This window comes from Lacerta agilis, chromosome 1, assembly GCF_009819535.1.
Source record: "Lacerta agilis isolate rLacAgi1 chromosome 1, rLacAgi1.pri, whole genome shotgun sequence".
Classification (NCBI taxonomy): domain Eukaryota; kingdom Metazoa; phylum Chordata; class Lepidosauria; order Squamata; family Lacertidae; genus Lacerta; species Lacerta agilis.
Window position 1 is genome coordinate 113,660,103 of NC_046312.1, and position 15,214 is coordinate 113,675,316.

General features: G+C 48.8%; 1 protein-coding gene across 1 annotated transcript; it reads right to left on the bottom strand.

Moving 5' to 3' along the window:
• Positions 1–11,879: 11,879 nt before the first annotated feature.
• Positions 11,880–14,641, bottom strand: SP9 (Sp9 transcription factor). Its single transcript, XM_033167878.1, has 2 exons — positions 14,368–14,641; positions 11,880–13,436 (listed from the first exon to the last, which is right to left on the bottom strand). The coding sequence occupies exons 1-2, from the start codon at positions 14,386–14,388 to the stop codon at positions 12,084–12,086; spliced, it is 1,374 nt and encodes a 457-aa protein (XP_033023769.1). The 5' UTR covers positions 14,389–14,641; the 3' UTR covers positions 11,880–12,083.
• Positions 14,642–15,214: the final 573 nt, after the last annotated feature.

Consider the following 15,214-nt stretch of genomic DNA (forward strand, 5'->3'; position numbering starts at 1 on the left):
CCATGTGATTTTATTTTGGGGGGGGTAAGTGGAGGTCATTTTCCCTTTTTTAAGACATTCATGTGCAAAAGTACTTTGCAATCCTCTGTAGAAGTGGGAGCTTCACTAATAAATAAAATTTATCCTTGCTTGGTGATAGATGTAAATACTCTTGTGAGGAACAGAGCAAGGGTTCCAGGTTATATTAAATTATCCCAATAGTATCTGGGTAAAATCACTTTTACAGACAACAGAATGTTTGATTATATTTGAAGCAAGGCATTTACCCCACCCCAAGTCCCCCCTAAGAGGTCAATTTCTTAAGTTAAAACAGCACAGCAACATAGTTCCACATAAGTGTGTGGCCAACATTTTGACCTCCTGTGGAGTATAACTTGTTCAAGGCTATCTAAGCATCTTGAGCCCTAGTTGCTACATGTCACCACAGTGTCAAGTTATTTCTCAAGACATGGGAAGAATATTTACTGCCTTAACAGTTTGTAGATATTGTGTGCTGTAGGAATGTTGTGTCAGCTCTTGTCTTAACCTTGTCAGACAGTAGATTCCTCTTTAGGGTTTGGGTTGTTGTTTTTTAAATAGATGTTAAGGGATGAACTACATTAAATAAACTTTGATTCCAAAAAACCCAAAAACTGTTCACTTTATTCTCTGGGATATTTCTGCTATTTTAAAGGCACAGATAATGAGGCAATTGGAAAACTAAGAAGTACAATTGAATTCAAGGTACAGACAAGTGTTTCTGCTTCTTCATTTCTGCTGTAGTTCTGGTGTGTTTTTCTACCACCATGCAGAAGCTTTTGCATATCACAGAAATCAATGTTCAGTAGAGGTACCTTGCCTTTCAAAGCTTGGCCTTTGATGTAACTCACACCTTTGTATGAGTGTTATCGTAAGAGATTAAAAGATAATGGAAGTATCAAATGCTAAATGTAGGCATGACTGTACACTGCATTAGCTTGTTAATGCTGTCACTAGAAGAAATAAACTAAATGGCACCAGGGCTGAAATCCCATGAATTCTTACTTTGAGATAAGACCCATTAAATTCAATGGCCCTTCCTAAAAAATGCACATAGGATTGAGTGGTTAAAAAAAGGAATGATTGCAGGATAACCCCTGAATAATGGTAAATCTAGCACACCTAGCAGCTTTGTCATTCCAAAATTGTGCTTACATTTCCAGCTGGCTCTAGGTTAAAAGTTCCATATGGCTAACGGGGAAATGATGTAAACAAAATGGCTATTTCAGTTTAGCACAATAGTTTTACCATCTTGCTACCCTACGAAGCACTTTAACCCCATATGTCAGAAGCTAAAACACACAGGTTTTACAGCACTTCTGACTTAAGCTTTAGAGAGAGTACTGAAAGTGCCTTCTACAGTGATAAAGTGCTCATCAATAATGCTTCTGTATTTACGCTTTCTGTTTATATTTGATCCATAGATGGTACTGTTTCAAGGATACTCATTTTAAAAATTACATTGGAGCATAAAGGAAAAGGCAGTCTCTTATGCTGGTTTGCCCGATAAGATGTCGCTGTCTTCACTGCCATAAGCAATAGATGCTCTGAGAAGCAATATTCTTATACTGTACCTGGACACAAAATCCCAACATCATTGTGTTCTGTTTCTAAGCCGACACGGGGCAAGAACTTAATATGAAGTGCCCAGGGCTTACAATTTCAGAGTTTATGCTTGAGAACACCAAAGCAAAGAGGACATAATTTTGGCACAAAGTCTGCATTTGAAAATGCCTTTCAGCCCAGTCAAATTTGTGACCCCACTTGGAAAGGACCTTCAGAATAACATAAGCAGTACAAGACATCTTTTTTTTCTCTAAAAAGAGCAGTCTCTCCCCACAAAAAAAAAACTGGCCTATTTTGTCGCACATAGAAAAGGGGCATTGGTTCAAGCCTGTCTGTGCTGGCAGCTTGCCACCCAGCTGCTGCTGTTGCTACACTTAATCCTCCTGTGTGAGAGAAATGTGTTGTCTCCTCTATTTTTAGTAAGCATTTCTATGTGCTCCAGTTTGGTTGCTGTTAGGGCAGTTCATCAAGGTAAACCACAAACATGTGACTTGATTTATTTATTTTCTCCTGTGTTTCTGGTTGAATGGAAATGCCTTTAACTGTCTCTGTTCATTTGTCTAAACCTGACCCGTGCAATGCAGAGCAGACCGTAATACTGCTCATTGCCTCTTTGCAATGTATCTCAGACGAATGCAATCATGAAGAATATTCAGCTGGGAAGCTTATGGTGAATCTTTCTGTGATTGTATATTTTGAGATCATATTGAGCAAGCACCTGTATCTCCAGATCAGCCTGTGGAACTTAGTTCTGACAGAGCAACGGTCGAGAGCAAGTTTAAAGCGCATCTTGCTGTTTTGCCCTTAAAACACTTTTGAATACCATTTTGAAGTATGAGCAGAAAGCTTTCGGCTTATTCACAGAAAGGTTTTTTTACAAAAAAAAATTGAAAAGCTACTAGAATTGGGTGGCTTAAGGCAGAAGATTTGCAATCATGGCTAAAATTTTGCCCTTGTGAAATAGTGTAATATAAGCAACTGCTAAGGATGAAAACCTTTCTTGCTGCCATTGCTCATCCCGTGGGAGCTCCACAATATATAAAGATCAGCTTAATTTTGCTGAAGGGGAAGCTCCAATAATCCTGAAAGCCACAGCATATAGCAAGAGAGTTTGGAAAAGCACATTACTGTAACTATACCAAACACTCTGCCTTTTCACACATTTACCTTTTTAGAACTGCACAGTGCTTTTTTTCCCTGGGGGAGGATGCAGGGGTATGCATACCCCTAAACATTTTGTGAGCTATGTTTGACCTCATTGAGGGGCGGTATTTCAATATGAGTAGGAAAATGAGAGTACCCCTAAACATTAAAAAAGCACTGGAACTGCACCAGATATGGCAAGAATGTACCCATATATATAGAAAATTGTGACTGCAGCTCCTACCCTCCACACAAAAAAACAACACCCTTGTAGAAAGTGTTGTGCCTAACCGAGTCTGTTTTGTCTAGTGGTGAATTTGGAGAAGGAAGTCTGGAAAGTTGTAAAAAAAATGAACCTTAGGGCTTGCTTCTACAAATGGTTTCTGAGTCTTGCTGCCTCCCTTGGGCGATGGCAAAGCGAACCCTGCAGGAGGTGCTGTTGGTTTGCAAATGGCCCCGGACGCCGCCGCTAGCGTTTGCTGAAAGCAAACGAAACCCCCGCGACGCCTCTCGAACTCTGAGCGTCGTTTGCGCGCGCATCCCTCCCTTATCCTCAGCAGCTGGGCTCCGGAGTTGCGCAGAGAAGGGGCAGCTGCAAACTACTGCGCCATTAAAAACCTCCTCCTGTGAGGAACTTCCCGCTCTTTTCTGCGGGAGAATCAAGGATCTGAGGGAGGAGGCCTGCCTGCCTGCTGCTGCTGCTGCAAAAACTCGACCCGCCGTTCCCCTGACAGGCTACCCCCGTGGTGGGAGAAACTGGGCCCTCGCACTCTCCTCCTCAAGCCAGCAGCATCCAAAGCCCTGTAGCCAGGCCGAGTGGCGAATCCCCTCGCCTCGGCCGGCGTAAATTTCGCCTGAAGCGATAGGTTTCGCGCGCAGGAGATTCCTGTTCCCACAGGTGTGCGCCCGCGGACTATCAGGAGGCCACTGACAGAACCGCTTGCTCTGAGGAGACTCGCTTCAGCCGGTGAAAGCCCGGCGTGGTGTGTTTTCACCAAAAGAAACACACACACCCGGCTGTTTTGTTGTTGCCTTGTAAAATAAAAGGCGCCTTGTGCCTCAGCCTTCGAAGGGATAATTTTTTGGGGGGAGGGAGTGGAATAATAAAAATAAAATAAACAAGCAATGGTTCGTTACCACCACTACTTGGCATTTCCCCCGAGAGGAGGGCCGAGTTGCCCACTGCTGCTCTCCGGGGAGGCGGGTCAGATACTTAAGCAAGTGGAGAGGAAGAACGAGGTGGAGAAAGGCGGCAGAAAAGACAAGGAGACTGGAGAGCAACCCGTCCTTCCATTTGCTGCACACAGTCAAACACGACCCGGCGGCAATTTGAGCTCGTCTGGGCAGCAGAAAGCAAGAAGAGTTGGCTGGCTGCTGCGCTTAGCGAGAAAAGGACAGGGCCGGTGTTTTAGAGCCTATGCGCAATCGTAGGTTTGTTATTGTTGTTCAGTCGTTCAGTCGTGTCCGACTCTTCGTGACCCCATGGACCAGAGCACGCCAGGCACGCCTATCCTTCACTGCCTCTCGCAGTTTGGCCAAACTCATGTTAGTAGCTTCGAGAACACTGTCCAACCATCTCATCCTCTGTCCTCCCCTTCTCCTTGTGCCCTCCACGACAAGCCCCTTCGCCACGACAAGGCAGTGATCCATGAAGGGGCAATCGTAGGTAGGTCATTCCCACTGAGTTCAGGGGGACTTAGGCTCAAGAAAGCACGTATGGGGCTGCAGCCTGAGCTAACGACGACTGTCTCCGAGTCAACTGGTGCCTCACGGGGGCTTACTTCTGAGTAGACATGCATAGGATTGCACTGCAATGCTGCCGTCTCCTAGGGCATGCCAAGGCCCAAGGAGGAAACATTATTGGGGCGGTGGGGGACGGACTGGGATCTCTCGCAAACCCCGCCATTCCAGGTTTGCACCATCGAGTCTATGTCATTGATGATCCGAGGTGACTGGTAAAAAGAACGTGGGGTAGGGAAAAGTGTCCCCACGTGAAAAGCCTGGACCTGGAAGGGGGTGCGAGCCAGGCACCCCAAGTTTGGGTACGCTATTCCCATAACAATTTTACACACACCATCCTACACTGAAGAGCTGCTGGAGAACGATCGGGGTCCTGTGCACTTGCGCCCCGTCCAACTTCTGTGGATGGCGGCTAACGACTTGAAAAACGGTTTGTGGATCGATCGCAGCGTGCCCCAAGGCGCGCAAACACTAGCGGCGTTCAGTCATGTACTTGGCCGAGAAAATCGGGATGTGTGTGTGTGTTTGACCAGTTCCCAGTGGAATTGGGCTCTTGGATGGAAATCCGCTTGATTCGTCTCTGCAGCACGGAGTAGGTGTGAATGCGTTGGCGAACGTGGGAGGGAGAGGGGGAAAGGTGTCTGTGTGCTTGGCGCGTAATAGTGCGCGTTTCCATTCCGCAACTCTCCAGCTCAGTCTTAATAGGACGGTAAAGAAAAACCTAGGGTGCCCTCTATAGCTCCTACATACGCTCAATGGGACAACGAGAGAGAAGGGCTCCCTTTTATTGGCCTGGGTGTCCCCAGATTTCAGAGAGGTTCTGATGGAGTCTTAGACGGTTCCATCCCAGTCTGATGCTCTATTTGATTTATGGAAGCTGGGGGGGAGGGGCACGCGGAATCAGCCGACAGCTTCGAAATTTAGACGGCGAAGAAGCATAAATTATTACTAATTGAAAAGTAAATAAACAGGTGACTTTTCGGCTCAGATTCCCTCTTGGATCGTTACAATAAATATCCCCTAAGGAAGCTCTCTATTTATGTTGTCATTGATTAATTCCCGCTACCTCATTTGATTTCGATTTAGAACGATTTGATTCTAATTTAATTAGCATGTAATTTGGATGTACATAATTACTGTAATTATGACATTCAGGTAAGGCAGCTTTAGGCTGAAAGGCATTTTTTTTTAATAATTAAAAAAATAAATCTCGCCCCCCCCCCACTTCCCCTCCCCTAGCAAAAAGGCCCTACTTTGTAGTAGGGTAATGGACAAGGACTTTGGGCCCCTGCTATCCAAGTAGTAATTAGCACATCTTGGAAACAGGCAGCGCGGGGAGACGGATATTAAGCCGGCAGCAAGCGAGGCAAAAGCCCAAACTCATTGGGCTGCGCCGAGGGAGAGGATGGCGGCGGGGAGGCGGAGCCTGCTGTGCAGCCGAGCAGCCACGTTTACATAGCTGACCGCACCAAAACGCCTGGGCCTCCCCTTCTTCTTGGCTAGGCGGCGGGGGAATCAAAGGTTTCCGTCCGCTTGGCTTTTTCCAAATGGGCGAAGCGGGGTGAGGGGGGGGGGGTAAGAGAGAGACAGAGCGAGGGGAAGAAAGAAAGAAAGAAAAGTCAGCCTCCTCCTCTGATCTTCCCAAGCTGCTCTCTCCTTCCTTGAGCCTTATATTTGCAGTGCGCCGCAAAGAGCTGCCTGCAAGCGGTTCTTGCGCCTCCTGCGACGTCTAATGCAAGCTTAAAAGCGAGGAACTGGAAGTATTTTAACGGGGAAATTTAAACATTTATATTTTTTGGCGCAGTGGGAAAGTTGGGGGGGAAGCAGAAGGTCTGATCTCGAGCCAAGCAACCCTTTTCCACCACGGCGGCGTTTCTCCAAAAAAACTCTTGTGTTTCCAGCTGTCTTACTCTGGTGGAATTAGCACCCCATTATTTCTGTGAGAGCGGAAGCGGATAGAAATGGCTTTAAGCACCAACGCCGCCAGGCTCTGAATTGGTCTTAAGGAGCGGCAGCAGGCGGCGGAGCTGGAGTCACCATACCTAGGCGGCGGCGGCGGCAGCGGCAGCAAAATACGGTCACTTTCTTTCCCTTAATCCGTAGCTTTTGCGCGCGAGGTCTTAAATCGATCTGCAACGCCGCGCTCTCACGTCCTTAGCGAAAGGAAGAAGGAAGGAGCTTTAATTTCAACCTCTCTCTGTTCTGCAAATAAAATGCACCGCTCGGCACGTGGCGCACAGAGGCGAAAGAGCCTTTGGCCACGCCGCGCTTGTCCAACCCTAGTCCCTGTTGGGAAATGGCCTTAAGTGCAGCCATCGCGCGCCGGGGTCTTAAGAAACATGGAAATATTCCTATCGATGCCCCTAATATATGGAATGCATAAAGAGAGGAGAAGAAAAACGGAACAATGACCTGACTCCCAGAGTCAGAATGGGGTTTTTTTTTTTCTCCTTTCGGTTTATGTGCTTTTATTAGTGTTCACAAATGCACGAATTCAATAAGCAGCATCGGTTGAACATTCGGTCCTAGCTGCTTCGTTGCAGATAGATTTAAGAGATGCCAGCTTGCCCCCCCCCCAAAAAAAAGGAGGAGGAAAAAGTGGAGGTTTGTACCACAATTCTCTTACAGAGAATATAACACAAGACGGTTTTCGGAATGAATCGGAAAGGAATCTCTTCCCCCAACGAGCTCTAGATGGCGCCAAAGAGTCAGAAATTATCAGAATCCTTCCCTCCCACCGGTTCCTTCCCCTCCTCTCCTCTTCTCCAAGGACTCAAAAGTGACTGTCAAACATAAAAGCAAATCAGAGTTTTAAGGTTTTTTTTTTAATACGTTAAGAATGTTATTCCTTAAGGAAATTTGTAGCTAAATTATTCTCACTTAAAATAAACACTTAGTATACCAATTACCCAAATAGGCCGGATTTTTCTGCAGCATTTTCCTCATCTGCTTTTTTTTTTAAGCGCGGAAAAAAAGATTCTTGGGTGAATACAGATAACGGCTGCAAATCAATTAGAAGATAAACTTGCTGCGTGTATGGGTGGGTGGGTGGGTGGATATGAAAAATAATCAGCTGTCGCGGTTATACGAGGATGAGCACACACACACACACACACACACACAAAAACTTCATAGAACAAAATTAAACACAGAGGCATTTCAGCAGAAAACCCCAAGGAGCATGCATGAAATAAGGGGCGAAATCCGGTTGAATAGGACAACAGATCGGCTTCAGATACCCTCCCTCCCTCCCTGGTAAGCAGTGCGCGATCCTTCCCCACTTCAGTCTCTGCTTCCTAAAGCAGCCATCCTCTGCTGTTTTTGTTTAGCAGCAAGTCCTCCGCCTAGGGAAGCAAGATTTTGGGCTCCAGCCCCGGAGGGTGCGCGTTCATATGCCCCCCGCTCTAAACCGCGTGGTGAAACCAGCCCTCTTTTGACTTGTGTGTTTCAATACCGGGGTGAGGGGGGGTGAGAGAAAGTAAAAATAGTATTTTGGGTGAACCTCACGTGCCATCCAGTTAAAGCAGTTTTCTCTTCCCCCACAATCCCGCTCAGCCATAAACACACACACACCGCCCCAGCCTCTTTTTCCCCTTCCCGGTGCCTTGTCTAGGCTCTCCAAATCCCCTTTTAAGAGGGCGGGGGTGTCTCTCCACTAAGACAAGCGCCAAATGGAAAAGAAGGAGAGAGTCTTCCTCTGCTCTCGGTCCTTTCTCATGTGTGCATATAAGCGCACGCACGGGACTGCGAAAATCTGAGAGTTCTAACAATGTGTCCAATGATCAGATTTTGTTTCCACTTATTGGATAAATATCCCCCTCCGGAGGGGGAGAGGGGAAAAAAAAGTTAGCATTCCTTCTTATGCCCCTCTCGGCCAGGCTCTGCAGCTCTCTTCTGAAGTTTCCCCCTTCTCCGTTTCTGGGGAGTCTGTAAATGATGGACGTTTCCTGACCTCGAAGGAGCAAAAGGAATGCAAAGAGGTCCTTGATCATTGAGCTGAGAATTGTAACCCCGGCCTGGCAAAAAGTGGACCTGGACGGGGAGCCCTTTGATCTGCCTTTATTTATTTTATTACAGACCGCAAACAAAGCTGCCTGCTGCCCAACAAGCCAGCGAGGACGCATTCCTTAGGCAAGCCCCACACAACAACCGCACAACTGACTGGGGAGGGATGGAAGCTGCATCCTGTGTAGCTCATAAAGCTTTCTGTTTACTTTGCCCCTCCTCAAGCGTGTCCCCTGTCCCCCGTCCCCCCCAGCTGCCGTTGTCTTCCCTCTCCTCCTTCCAAAACCCCAATATAAACAACACAAATGTATTGTGGAGACTTTGGGTATGGAGAGATTCACACACTTAGCATGCGCTTTCTCCCCACGCTCCCCAAATTAAGCTTGCTGCCAGAGTGGGGAGAGACTGGAGCCATTATCGACACCGCCCGGTGTCGGGCGAAACAAATAAACAAAATAAATAAGAATCATATTATTACCACCAACACCGGTAGACAGATAAACAGCTCAAACTAAAAATTGCCCCTTTCCTGCAGATAAGCTTCTGGCAGCCCTTTCTCGGCTTTGCATTGAAAGACTCCGGTTCACAATACTGCTCGAGACATTATAATCTAGCCCCGGTTTCAGCGGCTGTGCATTTCAGCACAATTACCGAGGGAAGCTAAATACGAGCCCTGCTAGACACAACAGATGTTTTTATTCAGGGATTCTTTTGCCAGCAAACCCGGTGTATAGGATAGGATAGGATCGGCTGGGTTGCATGAATTTGCATGCCCAATTTCGTGAAATAAAAAAAGGGGGCTTCACATATATTTTCGCCTTTCTTTCTGGAAACGTGCAATCTAAATTAACTTTCTCCCCTCCCCCCTCCTCCAATGTAACCTCTTTCTCTCTGCTCCATCGCAGTCTCTCTCTCTCTTTCCCCTTAAAGTAGCTCAATTATCTCATTGGAACGATTTTCCCTTAAAAAAAAAAAAAGATATCCTGCGACTGTTAAGTTGGTGGTCAGAAGACAAAAGGAGTGAAAATAATTTTCATTTCAATAATTGCCTTCTGGTCAATTTAACTGTGCCTTATTTTGAAAGAGCCCGTCTAAATGAGATTCCTGTCCCAAATGTGTTCCCAGGCCTTATCCCAGGCTTTAATTATTCCTGAGGTTTTTTTCCCCCCCTTTAGAATAAGACGCTGCACTGCGTAATCACAAAGAAGTCAGAGAGCATCCTTGAACCTTTTCAATAGCAGAGCCACTGATATTCAAATAACAGGCGAGGACCATTTGACTGCATGGGGGGGGGGGACACACAAGCATTTCCAATTCACTATTTGCATAGATCAACTGTCTTTTGAAAAGGGAAAGGAGCCAGTTGTCTTCCCTAACATTAAAAAAGGACCAGTTATCAAATCAAGTGCTTGGTTTGGGGGGAGGCTTTTTAAAACGTTTACATTTTATCTCAGGTTGCCCTTAGCACGTTTGACATGCAAATTCGGCGCAGTTAATTTAGACAATTAAAAGGATCTTCAAGGGAAGCTTTGTCACCGAGAATATTCTGAGGGTTTTCCCCGCGGACCAGCTGAGATAAAGTTGGCCAGAACAAATGATGTCTAGGAGATTAATTAGATATTTGATAAGACATGAATCTCTAATAAGGGAATACAAGGCACAAGGGGCTGCTCTGTGCTCCAAGTCAAAATTAATAACATTTAACAAGATTTTCATTTAGGCATGAAATGTCTTTTCCGGAGTATTGACTCTAGCTATTTATTCCCCCGAGGCTGCCTTCCTCTCTAACCTGAGCAACCTTGTCGGAGGCATTGCAGGCTTCGTTTTTTAATAAATACTTGGTCGGCCCAGGGTTTAATCTTTATAAACTCCTTATAAGAGGCAATTCACGTATGAAAATCTCCCCTCAAGATCGGATATGGGGTTTGAAGATGGGTCTCTTATTCCTTTCTGGGGAAGCGATGTCTGTCAAGTCGCCTTAACAAGTTGGATTTTCACTCTCGGCTGCGCCAGGAGCTCTAGGATCGCAGCCCATCCAAATCAACGGGCGATTTTTGTTGCTGAGATTTCAACAAGGATACGAACTGCAATCCTAAATAAGGGGACTTGGTTTATTCAGATTATCTATTGTCCTTGAGGGGGTCCTGGCTGACACCAGATCCTTAGCATTCATAGCATTCAACATTTTCATTCGACCTGAACACATGGAACTCACAACCCGGAAGAGTGTTTACTCAGAAGGAAATCCTATGGAATTCAATGGGCCCCTGGTGCCTTAGTTAGTGTGTATAGAATTGAAAGCCTAATCCGAGCCCATGTACCTGGAGATAAAACGATCTAAGTAAGAGAAAGTCCTTTGACTGAGGCAGGGGGTGGGGTGGAAATGAAACCCCAGAGCGCATTGTTCAGAGTTCTTTAATAATACCAAAATGAAAATATTATGCCAAGTGTCGTCGTCCCCTCCCCCCTCAATACAGATAAACGCATTTAATTCCTTTAAACAACCTTAACTTACTGGTGTGAGTGAAATGTTAACTCAACATGTTAAATATCTCTTACATATATACTGACCTCCACAAAGTGCATCAGAAATAATAATAATCATAATAATTTCTTTTTAAAAAAACACAATTCCCCTGAATTTCAGGAATTACCCCCTCCCAAAAAAAAATCCCTATTAGAATTGACATTTACAAGGGGAAAAGAGAGAACGCAATCCTTTGTGTGTGTGTGTGTGTGTTTTGAAACCCTATTTATACATTTGTTTGATGATACAGAGATAAACTGTCTCAACCGTTTTCCAGTTTAATTTCTCACCTTAAGCCTTTGTGTGTGTTTGTGTGTCTGTCTGAGTGTGTGTGTGTGTGTGTAAAGGACGATTTCTCCTTTTCCAATATTTAAATAGAAAAAGCGTCGTGGTAGATTGCTTTGTCGATTACGACTTGCTTTAGTCTGCAGTAGTAATATACGTATAGCTATATTATAATAATCCACTCCAAAGGGCTGCTTGATGGGGTCCTGGGTGGCGGGTTGTCGTTTTGTTTGCTTCATGGTTTGTTTGTTGGTTTTTGTTTGTTTGTTTTTTGCCCCTCTTTAAATTTTGCTTGGTTTAGTCTGATTTTCCCTTTTCTTTTCGGAGAGGGGAGCCTGCGCGTGATTTCCAGCCGCTTCTATTGCTGTTCGCCAGGAAGATAAGGTCGTGGTTTATTGATTTCTGAATGGTTGTTTTGTCTGCGTCTCTGCCCTTTCCGGCCGGGTTCAAGTCTCTCCAACAAGTCTTTTTATATATTTATTTTTAAAAAGTCTAAAAAGCGCGCCCTCTGCTTCACCTTTATCGCCCACTCCCACCCCTCCCACCGCCTTTCGAAAGCTCCTGGAAGAGTGGAGCCAAAGTGGCGGTGCTGCTGCTGCTGCTGCTGCTTCTGGGGTTGCCTTTGGCGTCCCCCTCCCCTCCCTTTCCGCGCGCGCCGCTTCCTCTCCTCGCGCTTTCTCTCTCCTCTCCTCCGGCCTCTTCCTTGGCGCGTCCGTGTCCCGCCAAAACTTCTCCCGCCAAAACCTGTCCCGCCAAAACTTCTCCCGCCGCCGCCGCCGCCGCCCTCCCTCAGCCCCTACTACGAGTCGTTGGGCCCCGCTGTGGAGTCCTTGCCCCGCGCCTCGTGCAGGATGAGGTCGGGCGACTCGGAGCGCGGCGTCTCCAGGTTGCTGGCGTCCGTGTCGCTGTCGCTGCCCTTTTTGCCCCCTCCTCCGCCGTTGTGCGTCTTAATGTGTTTGCTGAGGTGGTCGCTGCGCATGAAGCGCTTGTTGCAGACCGGGCACGCGAAGCGCTTCTCGCCCGTGTGAGTCCGCAGGTGCCTCTGCAGCTCGTCGGAGCGCGTGAAGCGCTTGCCGCAGAAGAGCCAGTTGCACACGAACGGCCGCTCGCCCGTGTGCCAGCGCAGGTGCGCCTTGAGGTGCGACGTCTTGCCGTACACCTTCCCGCAGCCGGGGATGTGGCAGCTGTGCAGGCCCTTGCGCCTCAGGCTCGCCCCCGCCGGCCCCAGACGCTCGGCCTCCTGGCAGTTGGGGCAGTCGCAGGTGGCCCTGCCCGAGTAGCGCCGGGCGGAGCGCGCCGAGCCTCCCCCAGCTGCCGCGGCCGCCGCGGCGCCGGAAATCATGGCGCTGGCGGCCGCCACCGCGGCGCTGGAGTCCGTGTACGAGGGGAGCACGGGCTTGAAGCCCTCCTGCGTGAGCAGGTGCTGGCTAGTGGAGAGCAGGTGCGACGCCGCCGTCGAGCCCAGGCCCGTGGAGCTGAACGCCGAGTGCGTGAGGGAGCTGAAGTCGGCCGGGTTGTAGGTGCCCAGCTGCGAGTGCAGGGAGGCCTGGGGGGCGCCCGAGTGCAGCGGGCTCTGCAGGCCGCCGGCCGGGTTCTGCACCTCGAGCCACGAGCCCGGGTTGGTGTGCACGTCCCACCACGACGACGCCGCGCCGTTGGCCACCTCGCCCGCCGCCAGCGTCGAGTGGAAGCCGGACTTGTACCACGACTCGTAGGGGTGCGCCATGCCCACGCGAGGATACAGGCTGTCGGCCGCCGAGCTGTGCACTTTGGAGATGAACGCCGACTGCCCGCCGGCCTCCTGGGGGGAAACGCCGGCCGCCGCTGCCGCCGCCGCCGCCGAGTTGGAGAAGAGGCCGCTGTAGTCGCTGCTGAAGGCCGACGACGTGGGCGACGTGGAGGCCAGGCAGAAGGCGCTGTTGGCCGTGCCGCTGCCGCTGGCCAACCCGCTCGAGCCGCGGCTCGTGGCCACCGTGAAGCCGGACAGGCTGGAGCCCAGGTTGCAGCTGGAAGTGGAGCGCTTCCACGGGTGGAAGCTGCCCTTGGCGAAGGCGCTCGACTCCGGCAAGGTGGTCAGCGGGCTGGTGTTGCCGATCTTGTTGCAGGTGGCGGCCAGCATGGCCAAAGGCGTGGTCCCGAAGCGTGGCTCTTCCTGTGGAGGGGAGGGAGACACAAAAACGAGCCGGTCAGCCTCTCGCGCCCAAGCCCCGGATCCGCCGCCACGGGAAAAACGCGCGCTCAACAGGCGCGGCCCGGCTTCCTCTCCGAGGAGGCCCCAAAAGCCACGACGACGGCGTCCTGGCGAAAAGTTCCGCGCAATTTACTCGACCTTTAAAACAAAACGAAACCAATAAGACTCCCGTGTCATTGCATCCCGCCTAGCTGGGTTCATTATTGTTGTCGTTCTTATTATTTGGGCATGCTTTTCACCGCGATCCAGCAGGAAACGATGGGAGCCGATTTTTTATTTTTATTTTAATGACAAGGGTCCAGGGAGCAGTCACGACAGAAGCAGAAAGAAAACCATGCTTTAAAAAAAAAAAAGGAACGGAAATAAATCGCGCGTCTGCTTTTTTTTTTTCTTTTAAAAAAAGATTAAGTCGATGCGTTTTTTCTCATCTCCTCCTGTCCCCTCCCCTTTGTGGTGGGTCAAACAAATCGGCCTTAATGGTAAAAATCCCGACAGCAAAAACTATGCGCTCTCCAAAGCCACGCAGGGCGAGGTCTAAAACTACGCTGCAGAGAAACGTCGAGCGGGATGTGGGTTACGAACCGGGAAAACCTGAGCAGCCTACGTGGGGGAAACGCGCAGAAATTTTAGGAAAACATGGCAGGGGCTGCAAATCAAATCGGCGAACAAAAAAAACGAGCTGTTTCTTTACAGCAACTGGAATCTAAATAGCCGGCTCCAGAAGACAAGCTTTATTTTACCTTTGTGCTTCTACCCCTCTTTCTCCCGACGTGCAACCGCAAACTGCTCGCTGCGGCGACAGCAACAGTTTTAAGGTCGTCCATTCGCCCATTAAAAAAAAAAAGACAACGAAAGCCGAGGTCCTCAAGCACGCAAGCGCCTCCCGACTTACCCCAAGTATAGACGTAGCCATAGCCAAGTCTCCCGGCTGGGCGGCGGGATCCGAAGGGGGGCTCTGCCTTGCGCGCAGGCTGGCGAGGGTGCGCGAGCGTCCTCGGCGCTCCCCGCTGTATTTCCCCACTTGGCGCTAAGTACACTCCTGTCTCTGGACGGCTAAACTCAGCCTAAGTGTGGGGAGCGCCTGCTTTGAAGTACCGCTGGCTGAGACTCTCGCCCAATGAGGGTGGAGAAAGAGCGAGCAGGAGTTGCTCCGCAGCCAATCAGGAAACTTGGAGATGTAAGAGCCAGGGCTCTGGGCGCGTGCCAGTCAAAGGCATAAGGTGCGGGCGGGCTTATGGCATGGATGGGATGGGGTGGGGTGGGGGGGGGGGCGCCGACAGCGCGCGTTTAAGAAATCGCACCAGCGTGCTTTGGGGGTCTTTTAAAAACATTATATTGCAATTAACTTAAAAAAAATAAAAAAATAAAAAAGCCTAGGTTTAAACGTTGTCAAGGTTGTAACATGACACTTCCTCTCCCATTTCGGGGGTAGGGGCGTAAAGGGCAGCGAAGAATGGGAGAATGCAAACTGCTTTTTTTTTTTTCAATTCAGGACTCCCCCCCCGTCGCTTTTCGATCCCCCCTTTCTATCCCGAACATTACACAGCTCATTAATTCCCCTCGTTCATTAAACCGAAATAGGTGTGTCACGCTGTGCCACATAAAGAGGCAGACTTTTCACCCCTACAGGCCTCCACTGTCACCCTGGTCTCTGCAGGGCGCAGGGAAGTCTAGCATCGTACGGGTTCCAAGAAAAGCGTTTGCAGAGAACACTAAACGATAAAAAGCCTGTTCACATA

Coding starts and splice junctions, on each gene's coding strand:
- SP9 (XM_033167878.1), bottom strand. CDS start 14,388: ATGGCTACGTCTATACTTGGG. Junction 13,437..14,367: donor TGGCTACGTCTATACTTGGG/GTAAGTCGGGAG, acceptor TCCCCTCCACAG/GAAGAGCCACGCTTCGGGAC.